This window comes from Phoxinus phoxinus (assembly GCF_949152265.1).
Source record: "Phoxinus phoxinus genome assembly, chromosome: 3".
NCBI lineage: Eukaryota > Metazoa > Chordata > Actinopteri > Cypriniformes > Leuciscidae > Phoxinus > Phoxinus phoxinus.
In genome coordinates this window covers 3,264,276-3,281,657 of record NC_136878.1, presented here as the reverse complement: position 1 = coordinate 3,281,657, position 17,382 = coordinate 3,264,276, and the positions used below count along the sequence as shown (strand labels likewise).

Below are 17,382 nucleotides of genomic sequence, written 5' to 3'. Positions count from 1 at the left end.
GGCCATTATTTAAAATGGGAATTTCTCTGAAATACAAAATCTTTGGAGACTTTTGGGATATTGTAAGTACACAACTGCAGGAAATATATCACACTGTGCAAGTGATTTTTGGAAATTTTATTACAAAATTCTTACATATTGTACCTTTAAATTACCTTTTATTCTGCCTTTCAGTATTTTTTTTATTATTTCTCCTCCTAGAAATGTGTTACCCATTTGGCCAAACCACGTGCCTACTGGGTCAGACCAGAACACAGGGGAGTGGAGATGGGCGGATGACACTCCTTACGTCATGAATAAAGCGTGAGTTGAATATACAGAGAACAGGATATTCGGTTCTCATTATAACATAAAAGTTCTCTAATGTGTTTTGTGCCATTGCTTTGGTAAAGTATCCATTAAAATTATGAACTACAATCGAAAGCACAATGCAGTTTTTTCCACGTTTTGTACATTTTAAAGTTAAACTCATCAATCTGGTGAACTTTGGGAGGTCAAAATCAAGAGCTCCGACACATGTTCAGTGTGCAAATTGAACAAAGAAAAAAAGATTGGTGAATTGACTTGTACCTGAACTTTAAAGGTGACTCAACCCTTTTTTTTAGTTGTGATATAGTGTCTTTGAGTTTAGTTGTTCCTGAGTCTCTCCGTAAGGCTGCACTTCTGAGTTATTTCTGAGATTTTGGATGAGTGAGATTATTTGCGTGTTTTGTTATTGTATCCGAAGCTTGTGTAAAGGATCGGCCTCTTCTGTAAGCGGAGCAGCAGCTCATTTGCATTTAAAGGGACACACAAAAACAGTGCATTTTTGCTCACACCCAAAAAGGGGCAAATTTGACAAGCTATAATAAATGGGGGACACCATAGATTTATATTACATCATGTGAACAGAAGCAGTAAGGTGAAGCTCATCTCTCTTTTTTCCATGTAAAACTGTATTTATTACTACACCAATTGAACCTTAGTGACATGGAGGGTAAAAGTTAGCAAATCTACGTGCATGGAAAACATTCTGCTAGCTAATGAGAAATGTGTATAATTAAAATTAGTATAAATTTTGTATTGGTGGATCAACCAAAAGCAAAGTATAATTTCTTACTGGTGCATGCCTTGCGTTTTTACCGTTTAGACGGGAACGCGATGGTGGAGCGTTTTTAAGATTTCCACTCTGGAGGGTGGTTTAACTTTTTTGCGTTTTTAAGCCCCAAAAACGCCGTCGCCGTGTAAACGAAAGGCACATCCGATAAAATATTTTTACGTTTTCAGCCGCAAGCGTTCTTGTTGCTGTGCGCTACTGTTTAAGGAACAGAAAGACTGTCTTGCTGTAAAGAAATAAAAGAAAGTAGAATGGTATTTCTCATGATGTGTTGTTTTCTGCAGGTCGTAGCAGAAAAACTGGCATCTTTGTGCTTCTAGGAACAGTCTGCATGATTATTTTCATCATCATGACTTCTGTCATCTGTGAGTGGTTAACATCATACTTTGAAAGTGTTGCGTTGTAAAATATTTGCATTTTAAAAAGTAATGCAAACATTTTTTTACAGCCTTTCATTATGCGAATTACAAAAAAAAGTTTGTTTTTGTTCACAGTTTTTCATCAACAAAGAACATTCTCAGTGCTGGAGAGTTGGATGGACATTCATAGTTCCAATCAAACTTCAGTCAAACCTCAAGAGAAGAATATTGAGACCTTGATGACCAATCTTGCCTCTTCAATCACATCCAAACAAGAGGAAAACCAACAAAAGCTGGGTGAGATCTTTTTTTTAAATATAAATTATGGACAGTATTTAAATCCTCCAAAACCAACACATGTGTCATGATTATGTTGTGTTTTGTGTTAGTTTCATTCCTGTGTGTTCGTTTCATGTGATTCAGTTCACTTTTGTCTTAAGGGCCTTGCACACTGATTTCGAAATTCTCGTCTGAAATGTTCACATGCGTAATCAGTAATAAAGGTTACTGTCCCTGCAATCCCTGCTGCCCGCGTGTGCTTATCCATCCTTTCACCCATATTCTTTTTTTGGGGTTCAAAGAGATCATTGCGCAGACAACTGTTTTTTTTTTCACCGCCAATTTTGTCCCGACGTCCATTTTCAAATAGACAACTTCTATTTCGCGTCATTTCCCATTCCACTTCTCGCGTGTGTTTTCGAGACAAAATGTGGTTTGGGGACCGGATAGAGTCGTTGGGTGACAGCGTTGTTGTCAGCTCGTGTAGTGTGTAACCCCCTGATACAGATCATTTACGTAGTGTCACGTAGTGTGAACACCACAACGACTTCAAGACTCCAGAGCAAGTCATGTAGTCTAAACAGCACAGCGATCTGCCGACGTTTAAAGTTGTGTAGTGTGAAATAGGCATTGGACGAATCATTGCCGAAAACGATCCCCAATCACACAGATCCGTGAAAAGGATTACAAATAGTGGTTGACCGATATATCGCCATGGCCGAGTAAACTCCAAGTTTTTCTGATTTTTCTGGTGTTTAAAGTGGGACTTTTATTTTGACGGGCAGCGCTGAAAACACCAGAACGGCAGCGCGCGCCTGATCACACAGCGCTCACTCACATTCTCCGTCTTCAGTAGTTTTCGATCTCTGTCAGTCATATCTAATACTTTGTTTGACAGAACTGGTAAACAAATTAAATGGTATACAAAAAGTAAAGCGTTTGCTTTTATATTATTTGTAACAGAAAAGGCAAACAATCAGGCTAAAAAACTTTCTCGTTTGCCGTCAACATTCAGCAAATGCGCATCTACATCATTTAAACAAATCTCTGAATATCTAATAAACATTTAATTTCACAAAGCTTGCATATTTAATCAAATCAAGCTGTGATATCTTGTGAAGTGTGCATGTGTAGCGTAGCCTGCATAAACATGTAACTCAGGACATATGGAGGATACAAAATCAGTTGAGTTTGATTCTGTTGCAATTTGTTCACGGTTGACCCCCATTTTGGCTTAAAACGCCTGGACTAATGTCTGTCTGGGGTCAAATCTTTAATGCAATGAATGTTTTCATGATTTAAGTTTCTCAGCAGAACATGATTGTTAAAGGAACACGCTGACTTTTTGGGACTTCATCTTATTCACCGTATCCCCCAGAGTTAGATAAGTCCACACATACCTGTTAGATTTTGCTGTATTTGGCCGACCAGTGGTATGGGTGGCTCGCCAATGTATTAGATTTCTCTAATACATAAAATAAATGTATTATTAAAATAAATAAGCTTGACCAGAGTTCTTGTGGGGAGAAGAATTTATTTAAGGTTTGTAGTGTAGCAGTCCTTCAGCAGCGATGTTATCATTTCGTCCTTCAACTATCTTCACCCAAAGTTCTGTTTGTGAGACAAATAACAAAATAACGCAAACATTTTCCTATTTACATGTTGTGATTTGTATAGTCACAGAGTGTACAAAAAACAAAGTCATATGAGACACAGACATATTTTTAACCGTATAAATACTGGGAACTATATTCTCTGAAGGCGAAGCACTGCTACTTGGGCGGAGTGATAACCGCAGCACCTGAGACGCGCCGTGGTGAGGAGCAGCAGAGAGTTCGTTCAGAGCGCGTCTCAGGTGCTGCGGTTATCACTCCGCCCTATATTCAGGGGATATAGTTCCCAGTATTTATACGGTTAAAATATGTCTGTGTCTCATGTGACTTTGTTTTTTGTACACTCTGTGACTATACAAATCACAACATGTAAATAGGAAAATGTTTGCGTTATTTTGTCACTTATTTGGATTAGTATGCTAGCTGCAACCATTTACATCCAGTCTTTGTGCTAAGCTAGGCTAGCGGTGGGTGCGTCAAACAGACTTATAGCACGCACGGAGATGAAAAAGGTATGTATGAACTTATCTAACTCTGGGGGATAAGTTGAATAGCCTAAAGTCCCAAAAAGTCGGAGTGTTCCTTTAAAGGAACACTCCACTGTTTTTTGAAATAGAGCTTATTCACCGTCTTTCCTACATTTAGATAGGTGGGCAAATGCATTTTTGTCTCAGTGCATGCATTGCTTTAGTTTGGCAGGGTCGCCGCTAGCTTATCTTAGCATAATGAATGGATTCCTTTGTTGCCAGCAGCATGTCCTGAGTAAAAGTGATAAAAAATAAAAAAATAAAACCCCACCTAATTATTTCTTGTGGCCTGCGTATTCACAACGAGTACAAATAGCGATGCAGATATTGACTAGGTGATTTCCAAGGCAGATATTGACTAGGGACTATATTAGGGTGAAGCACAGGCGAAGCACTGCTACTTGGGCAGAGATATCATGTAAACACAAAGTAGTCTGTTTTTGCTTTATTTCTATCTATCTTTCTTTCTTTCTAACTGATCTTGATGATCCATCCATCCTTCCATCCATCCATGGTCATGTTAAAACATGCTAAATCATGCTAGCAATGTGGTAAACCAACTAGAAACATGATAAATCATCATAAACCATGCTAGAACATTTTCAAACTTTCTGGCTAGGCTTTTTCAAGCCAACTTAAAGTTTGTCTACGAACTTTACCATAGTTACACAATATTCTTTGGAAAGAGGAATGGAAAGTAGTTTGTTATTATACACCAATGCCCTGTTCACTGTCATTGCAGGAGCTGTTCTGAATGTGTTCTGGATTGAAGCAAGTAGCAGCAAAAGTTATGATGATCTATCAGAATACTGATAGTGGTGAAGAAATCGCGAAATTGGACATGGAATATGAACGGAAGACGACATTTAGCAAAGGTTTGCTATGATACTAAAGTGTATTTGATACAGAAATATGTATTATGAGAGAAAGACTTTTAGTTCAAGTACCTTAAATGCCTGGTTACACTTTATAATCACTTTAAATAAGAAAGGTACGAGAGGCTGTGCTGTCATGAATAAGTTGTTAGGCATGACGCAAAGCAATATATGATGCTTAACAAAGAAATTAACCTTCAAATTAATATTCAAAATAGAATTATTGTAGCATTTGATTCATTATTTGAATGAACATGAACTATTGAACTGAACATTGAGGCTAATGTGCGACTGTGAACATTTTGAACAAAGATACGGAGCCCTGAAGGAACATGGTGATTGAAAAAATATGAGATGCGAGGGAAAAAATATTGCCACATTCCCCCGAAAAACTTTGCATTTGCTCACAAAACCTTCCGTTGTAAAACTACTAATAACATTTTAAGCTTTGGAGTTCATCCTGCAACATAGATAACTAATCTTTCTTTCTTTCTAACTAATCTTTCTTTCTTTCTTTCTAACTAATCTTTCTTTCTTTCTAACTAATCCTTCTTTCTTTCTTTCTAACTTTCTCACAAAACCTTTCTGTTGTAAAACTACTAATTAGATTTTAAGCTTTGGAGTTTATCTTGCAACATCCTGTAAAATACTTTCCTGATCATATTGCACATCACATTCACATTGATCCACATTGCATTCAAAATAGCAGTCTTTATCAGTTCTTGCTTTCTCTGGGAATTGAACCCATGACGTTGGTTTTGCTAGTGCTGTGCGCTACTTTTTAAGGAACGGAAAGGCTGTCTTGCTTTAAAGAAATAAAAGAAAGTAGAATGGTATTTCTCATGGTGTGTTGTTTTCTGCAGGTCGTAGCAGAAAAACTGGCATCTTTGTGCTTCTAGGAACAGTCTGCATGATTATTTTCATCATCATGACTTCTGTCATCCGTGAGTGGTTAACATCATACTTTGAAAGTGTTGCGTTGTAAAATATTTGCATTTTAAAAAGTGAGTAATGCAAAAAAATATATATAGTGGTATGCATGTTTACAGCCTTTACATTATGCTGAGTACAAAAAAGTTTGTTTTTGTTCACAGTTTTTCATCAACAAAGAACATTCTCAGTGCTGGAGAGTTGGATGGACATTCATAGTTCCAATCAAACTTCAGCCAAACCTCAAGAAAAGAATATTGAGACCTTGATGACCAATCTTGCCTCTTCAATCACATCCAAACAAGAGGAAAACCAAAAAAAGCTGGGTGAGATCTTTTTTGTTTTTATTATGGACAGTATTTAAATCCTCCAAAACCAACACATGTGTCAGGATTATGTTGTGTTTTGTGTTAGTTTCATTCCTGTGTGTTCGTTTCATGTGATTCAGTTCACTTTTGTCTTAAGGGCCTTGCACACTGATTTCGAAATTCTCGTCCAAAAATTTCACATGCGTAATCAGTAACAAAGGTTACTGTCCCTGCAATCCCTGCTGCCCGCGTGTGCTTATCCATCCTTTCACCCATATTCTTTTCTCTTTTTTCGGGGTTCTAAACAGATCAGTGCGCAAACAACTGTTTGTTTGTTTTTCACCGCCAATTTTGTCCCGACGTCCATTTTCAAATAGACAACTTCAATTTCGCGTCATTTCCCATTCCACTTCTCGCGTGTGTTTTCGTGACAAAATGTGGTTTGGGGACCGGATAGAGTCGTTGGGTGACAGCGTTGTTGTCAGCTCGTGTAGCGTGTAACCCCTGTTGCAGTTCATTTACGTAGTGTCACGTAGTGTGAACACCACAACGACTTCAACTCCAGAGCAAGTCATGTAGTCTAAACAGCACAGCGATCTGCCGACGTTTAAAGTTGTGTAGTGTGAAATAGGCATTGGACGAATCATTGTCGAAAACGATCCCCAATCACACAGATCCGTGAAAAGGATTCAAAATAGTGGTTGACCGATATATCGCCATGGCCGAGTAAATTTCAAGTTTTTCTGATTTTTCTGGTGTTTAAAGTGGGACTTTTATTTTGACGGGCGGCGCTAAAAACACCAGAACGGCAGCGCGCGCCTGATCACACAGCGCTCACTCACATTCTCCGTCTTCAGTAGTTTTCGATCTCTGTCAGTCATATCTAATACTTTGTTTGACAGAACTGGTAAACAAAGTAAATGGTATACAAAAAGTAAAGTGTTTGCTTTTATATTATTTATAACAGAAAAGGAAAACAATCAGGCTAAAGAACTTTCTCGTTTGCTGTCAACATTCAGCAAATGCGCATCTACATCATTTAAACAAATCTCTGAATATCTAATAAACATTTAATTTCACAAACCTTGCATATTTAATCAAATCCAGCTGTGATATCTTATGAAGTGTGCATGTGTAGCGTAGCCTGCATAAACGTGTTACTGCGAGTGACGATCCTTCATTTTAAAATGATAAAATATCCTGTTGTACAAACGGCTTTGTGTGTGTGGCCCCTTTAAGACTTGTTGCCCTTTTAATTGTGACGCAAAGGGTTCTGTGAGGAGAAATGCGAGCCGATCCAAGTTGAAGTGTTATGTGTGCGTGCATCCGATCCTATAAAGTGAGTTAATTCTTCTTATTAATATACACTTAGGAGAAAGTTTATGTTGTAATCTTGCATATAATGGTTGATAGTTGGAGTTGTTACTAAATTTGAGTGTTTGATCGTTTAACTAACGATCGTTACATGCATGATCATATTAATCTGCTGTCAAATTATGCAATTGCTTTTATTATAATAATGCTGTCATATTTTTATGTTGAGAGAGATTGTTTTTTCATGTTCAAGAAAGATGTCTGTAGTAAATTGCCAATATAAGTGTGAGTTATTTAGATCAAAGCATTTAGAGATTATAGTTAGATGGCCTATTCAGATGCTAATATGGCTAATCAAGAAGCTATTGTGTCACTCTTATTGCAATTAATATTCCACACAGATTGTGATATTGGATTGTTAAATAATTGGATCTGAAGTCTGTATTATTTACTCATTGCAATTGTTATTTATCTTTGTACAGACCACACACAAATATATGCTTCAGTAAAGACATCAAAGGAAAGAACTGTGGTTGACTGAGTTCCTGGGTTCTGATAGGCCCATCCAGGGCGAGTGTTGCTTATCCTGCAGTTCTTAAGAAATAACATTCAAATTTCCAATTCCAAATATAACAAATGGTCCTTCGAGCCGGATAACACTTCCCTGGATCAAGATGTCAGCCAGTTCAGCATCAGTAAACCCCTCGGTTCGCCCAAAGCGCCGTCCGGCCTATTTACAAGATTATGAGGTGGATTTCCCAAGGCTTCATAAATCAGCTTCACCAGTTAGTATGAGAGAACAAACAGTGGATTCATCTGATGACGATTACACTTCATCACGCATTGGAGTATCTGCAGCAAAACCTCAAAGAGTTCATAGTTTACCTGGTTTTTCTTCCCTTTCAAGACTGACTGTAAGGGATGAGCATCACGACCTAGCCTGACTACGTCAGACTTCGTACTTCCGCTCAATTTCATTTCGCTTCTGTACTCAGTCTGAGACATCGACATGTCTCTCAGTTTTCCTCCGGCCTGAAAACAGCCGGCCAATCAACGAACAGAGGGCGGGCTGAGAGCCGTGACGTAGACGCTAAGCGCCGAGTTTGAGATTGGGGAAATCGAAAACGACCGTATGTTCACTCCGGTATATGTTCACTCCGGTATTTCTCTCGATGGTTTCGTTTTCACATTATTTATAATGAATTTTTAATTAATCATTATTTATACTTATAATTTATATGAAGCAAAGCGAAGTAGCAGAGTTTGGTATTACCAGGCTAATCATGACCTCCCAAACCTTCTACATCAGCGCATTTCCAACTCTTCCCACCTGTCATCACCACAATGTCCGGATCGACAACTACAGTTTCGAATCCAATGCAGAGTCCCTTCCCCTTGGTGATGGATACCAGAGCGATCGGTCAGATGCTAGCTCTATAAAGTTGCAAAGGATCTCAGAGGAGAATGCTAGACTCCGTGAAACACAGCAGGCCATTAATGCTGACCTCAAACGAATCGAAACAGCCAAAGATGAGTTGATTCAGCTTTTAGACAGAGCTTGTAGTCTGCAAAGCCCTTTATCCACTCCTAAGATCCAGTCTAATCATCCATCAGTTAAATTCCACCATGCAGAGCATGTGAATGATGAAGACCGGCCAGAGCCTCCTCCACCCATCGCATATGAAGAGCCAGTAATTAATAATCAGCATGACAAGCAAAGGCTTTACAGCAGTACAAGGGACACACCAACTTTCACTCCCGGACTCACTTCAGTGGAGAAGACTATGGATTTCTGCCATCTAAGTCGGTATGATGAGCAGCTGCAGTATGGTCAGTACCCTGCCCAAATGATACGTCCTCAGTATGTTTATGACCACCCATGGGAATCATCCACACGTCCTAATACTGAACATCACAGAATGGCATCCTATAATGTGGCACCTCCCATGGCATCTACGGATCTGACTGAGAAACATTATAAAGGACCATGCCCCACCATCCCATATTTCCGCAACAAAGATCCAAGTGAGTTTGCCCGATTAAAAATGGCCTTAGACAACCTTTTGCCACCTGATAGTACTGAAATGTTCAAATATCAGGTCCTGGTCGACCATCTGAAATTGGACGATGCTTGCTAATAGCAGACTCCTTCTTGCACTCCCCTACACCTTATAGAGACACCATGAAGGCCCTCAATGAACGGTTCGGTCAGTCCCACCAGATAGCATTAAAAAGGATTGCTACTATTCTTGATTCTTCTAATATAAGCCGCAATGACCCATCAGCCTTTGAGAAGTTCTCCCTTCAAGTGCAGTCTCTAGTTGGTCTGCTAAAGACATTAGGACAGGCGGGTAGCATTGAGCTGCAGTGTGGGTCGCATGTTGCACGCCTCCCCAGTAAGCTGCCACCTGAAAGACGAGCTGATTTTCGCCGCCACATGTTACATCGGTCTGGGGTGACATACTCATTGATGGATCTGGCCGAGTGGCTAAAATATTAATCTTGGTGCCAAAGCTATGATGATCAGTCAGCAAGAGAAGATAGCCGGCCCAAACGAGAGTCTCGGGTAGCTCCATGGTCACGCCGAACCACTGCCACTGTACTGACTGGATCTGGGAACAGTGCTGAGGTAACAAACACTACATATTCTTCTGCAAAGGTTGATGAGAAGGCTACGAGTAGGCCTTCAGTATATTGTTCCTACTGTCAGAACTCTGAGCATGCATTCAGTCAATGCCCCAAAATTCCAACCCTCACCATAGATCAGCTCTCAGAGTGGATACGTGCCAATAGGAGATGCTGGCGTTGTGGTCTTGCTCATCAGGCTATCCACTGTTGTCTAAAGAAATCATGTCCGCTTTGTCAGAGAAAGCATCTACGAATCCTCCATGAGGTAAATGAGAGGCCTGTCATAAAGGCATCCAAAACAGAGGTTTGCCTAGTCAGCTCAGCATCACAAACGTTGTACCTGAACAAACCAGTCAGCAGTAATAAGGTTTTACTCAAAGTTGTCAGAGTACTCTTACACCATGGCAATTGCACACTGGACACATTCGCAATCCTTGATGATGGCTCTGAGCGTACGATGCTCCTGCCAGAGGCAGCCCAGAAGCTTGTCTTAAGAGTTACACAAGAAAGCTTAGCTCTGAGAACAATCCGTCATGATGTGCAAACCCTTGATGGAGCTTCAGTCTCATTCTCCATTTCTCCATACTACAATCCGAAGAAGCGATATCTCATATCCATAGCCTTTACTGCCCCACAGCTTGATCTTGTTGATCACTCTTACCCAATTCTCAAGCTGCAGAAGCAATACAAACACTTGATTGGACTACCACTTCAGCATTTTGAAAAGGCAAAACCTCTTGTCCTTTTTGGTGCAGATCAAACTCACATAATCTCACCAATTGAGCCAGTAAGACTTGGTCCACCTGGGGGTCCAGCTGCAATAAGAACCAAATTAGGATGGACACTCCAGGGCCCGACCAGCCTGTTGGAGCAGAGACTTAAGCCAAACCAGCGTCTCCACATATCCATTCCTCTCAGCACCAAAGAAATGTTCAAGAATGTTGAAAGGCTGTGGCAAGTGGATGTTTTGCCATTTCAGAATGAAAAGGAGTGCACAAGATCCAAGCAGGATCAAAGGGCCATTGAGTTACTGGAAACTAAGACCGTTCATGTAGAGGTAGATGGAATACGTCGATATGCAACACCCTTGTTGCGCAAGTGTGACATGCCCTATCTTCATGCCACTATGGAAGCTGTCATGCCACGCCTACGAAGTACTGAGAGGAACCTCGCAAGAGACCCGAAACAAGCTGAAGCTTATTCCTCAGAAATCCAGAAATTGGTTTAGTCCGGAGCTATCAGAAAGATCCTTCCAAAAGATATGGAAAGAGACGGTGAATCCTGGTTCATTCCACACCATATGGTGCGCCACAATGAAATGAATCATGTGGTGTTTGATTGCTCCTTCCAGTTCAGTGGCCTCAGTTTAAATGATTCACTCCTCGCTGGGCCCACCTTGGGTTCATCACTTCTTGGGGTCTTACTCCGATTCCGTGAGCATGCAGTGGCCATCAGTGCAGACATCCGGGGCATGTTTCATCAGGTCCGCCTTCTTCCAGAAGATAGACCACTTCTTCGGTTTGTCTGGCGTGACTCAAAGGAGAAGGGTCCACCTGATATCTTTGAATGGCAATTTCTGCCATTTGGCACAACCTGCAGCCCCTGCTGTGCTACCTTTGCCTTACAACGGCATGTGAAAGAACATAGTCAACCTGATGAAGACGTGAGATTCTCAGTCGAACGGTGCTTCTACGTTGACAATTGCTTGCAGAGCTTGTCATCACCAGAGGAGGCTAAGCAGTTGGTTGACAAGCTGAGGGAGCTGTTAGCTGAAGGAGGCTTTGAGTTGAGACAATGGGCCAGCAATGTGCCATCTGTCATTCACCATCTTCCACGTGAAGCAAGATCGGATGGTCTTGAACTCTGGCTAGCCCATGAAAGGACAGATGTCCAGGAGTCCACATTGGGTCTTAGCTGGAATTGCCCTGTGGATGTCCTGACGTACCGTCAACAAGATTCAACAAGACATTTTCTCCTGGCTGTACCCAATGTTTAGATCTGTTGTGGTATTTATGCAAATTAGCACATCTGTAATTAGATTATGCACCGTTTGTCCATGTTAACAAACAATTAAAAAAAACTTGTAATACAATTTTTGTTTGTCTTGATATAAATAATCAACTCAGTAATTTTCATGGTGATATCTAAAGGTTAAATTTTTACCCTATTCATGTGAGAAAAATAATGAACAGGCGTATGAATAGGATATATTTGGGTCTTTTTCTGAACTTTCACCTAATGGGATTCTTCTGGGCTTTTTTCCCCCTTTCTCAGGACATATGGAGGATACAAAATCAGTTGAGTTTGATTCTGTTGCAATTTGTTCACGGTTTACCCCCATTTTGGCTTAAAACGCCTGGACTATAATGTCTGTTTGGGGTCAAATCTTTCATGCAATGAATTTTTTCATGATATAAGTTTCTCAGCAGAACATGATTGTTAAAGGAACACGCTGACTTTTTGGGACTTTAGCTTATTCACCGTATCCCTAACTCTCGTCTCCTCACCGCGGGGCTTCTCAGGCACTGCGAGCAAATCCCTCCACCCAAGTAACAGTGCTTCGCCTTCTGAGAATATAGTTCCCAGTGTGTATACGGTTAAAAGATGGTCATGTGACCTTGTTATTTCTACACGCTGTGACTATGCAAATCACAACATGTAAATAGAAAAATGTTGGCGTTATTTTGTCACTTATTGGGAGCAGTATGCTAGCTGGAGCCATTTACCTCCAGTCTTTGTGCTAAGCTAGGCTAGCGGTGGGTGCGTCAGACAGAGTTACGACACGCACGGAGATGAGAAGGGTATGTGTGGACTTATCTAACTCTGGGGGATACGGTGAATAAGATCAAGTCACAAAAAGTCGGCGTGTTCCCTTAACCACCTCTTCTCTTTGACACTAAATAAATAGTCTAAGATTTTCTTATAATCAGGCTGATATATTGTTCTGTTTGGCTTTTGTCTCCAGTTAAAGCGGGCATGTCAAACTCACTGGCGGATGTCAAGAATACAGTGGAGGAACTGAGATCAATAGTTCAAGCTTTGTCTTATAAACTATCATTAACCAGTGAGTAAACTCTAAATTAAAGGTGCAAAATTGTGCTTATGTAATTCCTGTTTTAATGCTGTTATTTTGTTGGTGGAGTAAGAGGTGGAATAAATGATGACAGATTTTTTTGTCTGAGAACTTAAGTGTAGGGATGTCCTGATACCACTTTTTCCAGGCCGATTCCGATACCGATACTTTCATTTTTGGTACTCGCCGATACCGATACCGTAACCGATACCTGTATTTTTTATTTTCAATTAATTTAATTCATGCATTTGTCATTTTTAAATGTATTGGTAGAGAAACCAAAAGAATGTCAAATCATATTTGTTTATTAAATGTAAACTTAATTTGATCATCAAATATATTTAATGCACTGCATATTCATTACTGTATAAATTAAATATAGATGGATCTTTTTGTGAAGTTACAAAAAAAGGTAGTCAAGAGTTAATCCTTTGTCTGGTTAACATTAAAACACAGCAGCAGATTAATTAAACTGCTGCCCCTTTAAGACCGAACGCACGGACCCTATTTAAATTATACGGTCTACGTTCACTTGACATATAATATACTTTGTTTACTAGAATACTCGCCAAGACGGACGTTTTTACATAGTTTTGTGTGAATTCATCCGTACAAGCGCAATACGTGAAAGAATTCCACTCAGTGTTCGCGCGCTGTCTGAGGCGATGGTTTTCGGGGCGCGCGCTTTGGATGTTTGAAGTTCATGTAACTTCTTGACCTGCAAATGTCCTGTAATAATGCAGGCAACCACTCGTTAAACATAAATAAGGTAACAGTTCATGTTTTACTTACATATACGATTTAGTTTTAATCCAAATAACACGTGCTGAGTGAACGATCAGCAATCCAGAGCATTCAACAGAATTGCGCTCTCTCTCTCTCTCTCTCTCTCTCTCTCTGGTCAGTTAATGTTAATAATAAGCTACATGCCTCGTTTTACTTTCTTTGCCATTGACATCCGACTGAACTACAAACTTTCCACTGACGTCTGATGCGCTCGACCAGCTCGCGCTTCGGTGCCGCGGCGCGCTCAATCCACTGCGCGTTTTTCTCTTATCAGCTCGCGCACCACAGCTATATAGGCGTTACTATATTTTGTTTAATATTTCACTAATATGATACATTTACTTCATAGACAGCCTTCTTTTTTATCCCCATTATAATTTCTGTTGTCAGTGCTTCTTTGTCTGGACACAAACACTGTACACACGCTGCCTGGTATCGGTTGTTGGTATCGGGGCGTTTTTACGAGTACGAGTACAAGTACATGAGCTCAGTATCGGGCCGATACCCGATACTGGTATCGGTATCGGGACATCCCTACTTAAGTGTTAATTTAGTCTTGTCCTCTACATAGACTCGCTTGTATCCGGCTGTACTGACACCGAGTGGATCCCGTTCAGCAACAGCTGTTACCTGTTCTCTGGTCACTCAATGAACTGGACCGAAGCTAAAGATTACTGCGAAGAGCAGGGCGCGTTACTCTTGAAATTAGAAGAAGGCTCTGAGAAGGAGTGGGTGAGTAACAGAAACACACACATACACACTCTCACAAACACTCTTTTCCTTAACCCTTTCAAGCGCATGGTCACTGTGAGAAACCACCTTTTTTTTCTACCTCTCATATTGCTTTATAATTTAAAGCAGGAATGTTTCCATTTTTTAGGGTGTTTTAAGTAGCGGACAGGAGTTAATGTTTTCGCTGTAAGTGTTATGGAAGAAAAACGATAAATGCTAATTTAAAATAAAAAAATAAAAAACAGAACATGAGGATACAAACATTGTCACATCACGCAGCAGTAGCGCTTCTATCAACAAAAAAACTGAATAAAATCATATATGTACCAAATCACTGGGTGTCTGTGCACGAAAGGGTTAATACACTTTATTCTGCCTTTCAGTATTTTTTTATATCTCTCCTCCTAGGAATTTGTTACCCATTTGGCCAAACCACTTCAATACTGGATCGGTCTAACGGATCAGACCACAGGCCAGTGGAGATGGGCGGATGACACTCCTTGCACCATGGACAAAGTGTGAGTTGAATTATGCAGCCACAGTTTTACATATCAAATTCATTTTCCATGATTGCCATTCCCTTACAAACAGCTGTATCCACAGCTTCCACAGGATATCTTAAAGTTATTCCCCTCAATTATTGCCCTTTGTAAACGAAAGTAGGGAAGCAATCAATTCAAGATGCAACTTTTTTTAAACAACCTTTCAGCCATTTGAATAGTTGTTGTATGGACATGGGATTAAATGACCATAAAATTAACTTTAGTTTAGAACTTTAGATAGAAAGTCAGAGAGTTTTTCTATATGCATTTTTTGGCTTTATGTTACAGACACTGGGGACCTGGGCAGCCGAATGACTGGCAAGGACATCCACAAGAGGGAGGAGAGGACTGTGCACAGATATACAGAGATATGTTTATTCATGACAACCACTGCTCCATCAAAAAGAAATTTATATGTAAAGGACCGAAGGATTCTTAATAGCAACCCGTTTGTGTGTTGCTTCAAGAACACATTTGTTGTGTTTTATTTGTTTCTTTATTCATTTATAATCCTTTAATCAATTATTTAATTATTCCATTCCATTTTAATCATTTTTATTATATTACTTATTTCCCTTGCTCTCAGAATGCTTGCTGTTGTAGTTTAATCTTATGATTGTGTGGTTTCAGGAGATATTTGTGCTCACAAGTTAAGAGATTTTTAGTGTCACAGGACAATGCTGTGAAGCAGTAATTTTCCATTGCTTTTTCTAAGCGCGTATAATCGCGGAACCATGAATATGCAAATTAGCCCCGCCTCCACTCACTCACTTACTCACACCAGCTAAGAAATCCACTCACTCAACTTTACTGACTTTTTTACAACAAAAAATTAACTATCACTAAACTTACTTAAACTGGACTGCGACGCTATTTTCTTCTAAACAAACTTTGCTACATTATTTTTTCTTGTTATCTCTGTAAATCTGCTTTGAAACAATCTATATTGTAAAAAGCGATATATAAATAAAGGTGACTTGACTACTGTAGTAAATCCAAACGTCTCCATTGACTTTGCATTACGTGAAGCTGCCTCCTTGTCATTTCTTGCTTCTAACAAAAATAAAAACAATGTCTAAAAGCTGCTGTGTGACGAGATGTACAGCAAACAAGCTAAATAAACCCAGAAATACGTTTTTATAAGCTGTCGACCCCAAAAAACGAGCGTTTAAGGGCATAAAAGTGGATTTATGAATTTGCACATGGTTTGTCTTAAAGGAACCGTATGTAAGAAATGTATTTCAATGAATCATAAAATGGCCCTGATATGTCAGTAGACATTAAGAAATCATGTTCATTTCAAATACTTATATCACTGACAACAGTAGTCCGGCCAGGATATTGTCATTTAAAAGAGAAGTTGCAGCGCTCAACTGATGTTGTTGTCGTCATGTTGTGTTTTGGCCTGATGCGCCACCCTCCACCTATCGACCAATCACGAAGTCAGTAGTGTTTCGGCATCTGGGTTGCCAGCTCTGCTCTAGTCTTGCCATTGGAAGCTCCTTGAAGCAGCCAACGTTCCTGCTGGATCCTGCAGCCTATCTGGCAACCTCGAGTCAGGGGGAGGAGGAGGGGATACACCGCTCTACAGTCATTAGGAAGTGATTGCAGTACCAGTTTTGGCCACAATACGGTTTCTTTAAAGCTACAATATGTAAAAAAAAAATCACTGCTAGGGGTCGCAAAGGTTTATGACGCACTGACGAGCTGAATGCTGGGACTTGCTGTCAAGCTGATGGATTTAATAATGTTAATGGATGAGTGAAAACATTCATGTTTTTTAACATTACTGTGGTATGAAGCAGGTCGCGATTGCTAATAATAGACAGATATCACACGCAAGTCCCGCGGATATAAAGGAAAAAGGATTAATTCTACCGAACTATTTGTTTTACTTATTTGTTTATTTATTTGACGAATTAAACTTGTGAGGTAACGCAGCGCTGTCTCACTTGGTCTAACGTTACACTATCACACTAAACAGCATGTATTGAAAGTTATAATGTTATTCTATGTGTTAGTTCGTTTGCTATATGAAACTAGCAGCTTACTAGTAAGCTAGATCAACATTAGAATAACATACAGATCATCTTCTAACATTTCATCATGCTGAGCTATATATACCATTGATTTGATTTATGTACATTTGCTCACCTGTCTAATAAAGAATGTTGAGGAGCGGCGTCGCTGTGACTCGTGAAGCTCTGTCAAGTCCACGCATTAAACTTTAGTTTACAAAGACGTGAATCTCACCGAGTGGTCGGGGATGTTCACTGATATGCTCACACAAAAATCGCTGCAACAGGTTTTATCGTAGTTT

At 39.9% G+C, this 17,382-nt stretch overlaps 1 protein-coding gene across 5 annotated transcripts; it reads left to right on the top strand.

The window, feature by feature from the left end:
• Positions 1-288: 288 nt before the first annotated feature.
• On the top strand, positions 289-16,488 carry LOC306995536 (asialoglycoprotein receptor 2-like). 5 transcript variants are annotated; one of them, XM_079607232.1, is made up of 9 exons: positions 289-303; positions 1,381-1,461; positions 1,591-1,752; positions 4,617-4,749; positions 5,613-5,693; positions 5,844-6,005; positions 14,360-14,520; positions 14,929-15,038; positions 15,351-16,089. In XM_079607232.1, the coding sequence occupies exons 4-9, from the start codon at positions 4,629-4,631 to the stop codon at positions 15,499-15,501; spliced, it is 786 nt and encodes a 261-aa protein (XP_079463358.1). In that variant the 5' UTR covers positions 289-303; positions 1,381-1,461; positions 1,591-1,752; positions 4,617-4,628; the 3' UTR covers positions 15,502-16,089. The 5 variants fall into 5 exon arrangements, with proteins under 5 accessions (XP_079463358.1, XP_079463355.1, XP_079463357.1 ...); XM_079607229.1 differs by lacking the exons at positions 289-303; positions 1,381-1,461; positions 1,591-1,752 and adding exons at positions 7,257-7,326; positions 12,204-12,226; positions 12,895-12,993 and having other exon boundaries at positions 4,615-4,749; positions 15,351-16,488; XM_079607231.1 differs by lacking the exons at positions 289-303; positions 1,381-1,461; positions 1,591-1,752 and adding an exon at positions 12,901-12,993 and having other exon boundaries at positions 4,619-4,749; positions 15,351-16,112.
• The last annotated feature ends 894 nt before the right edge of the window (positions 16,489-17,382 follow it).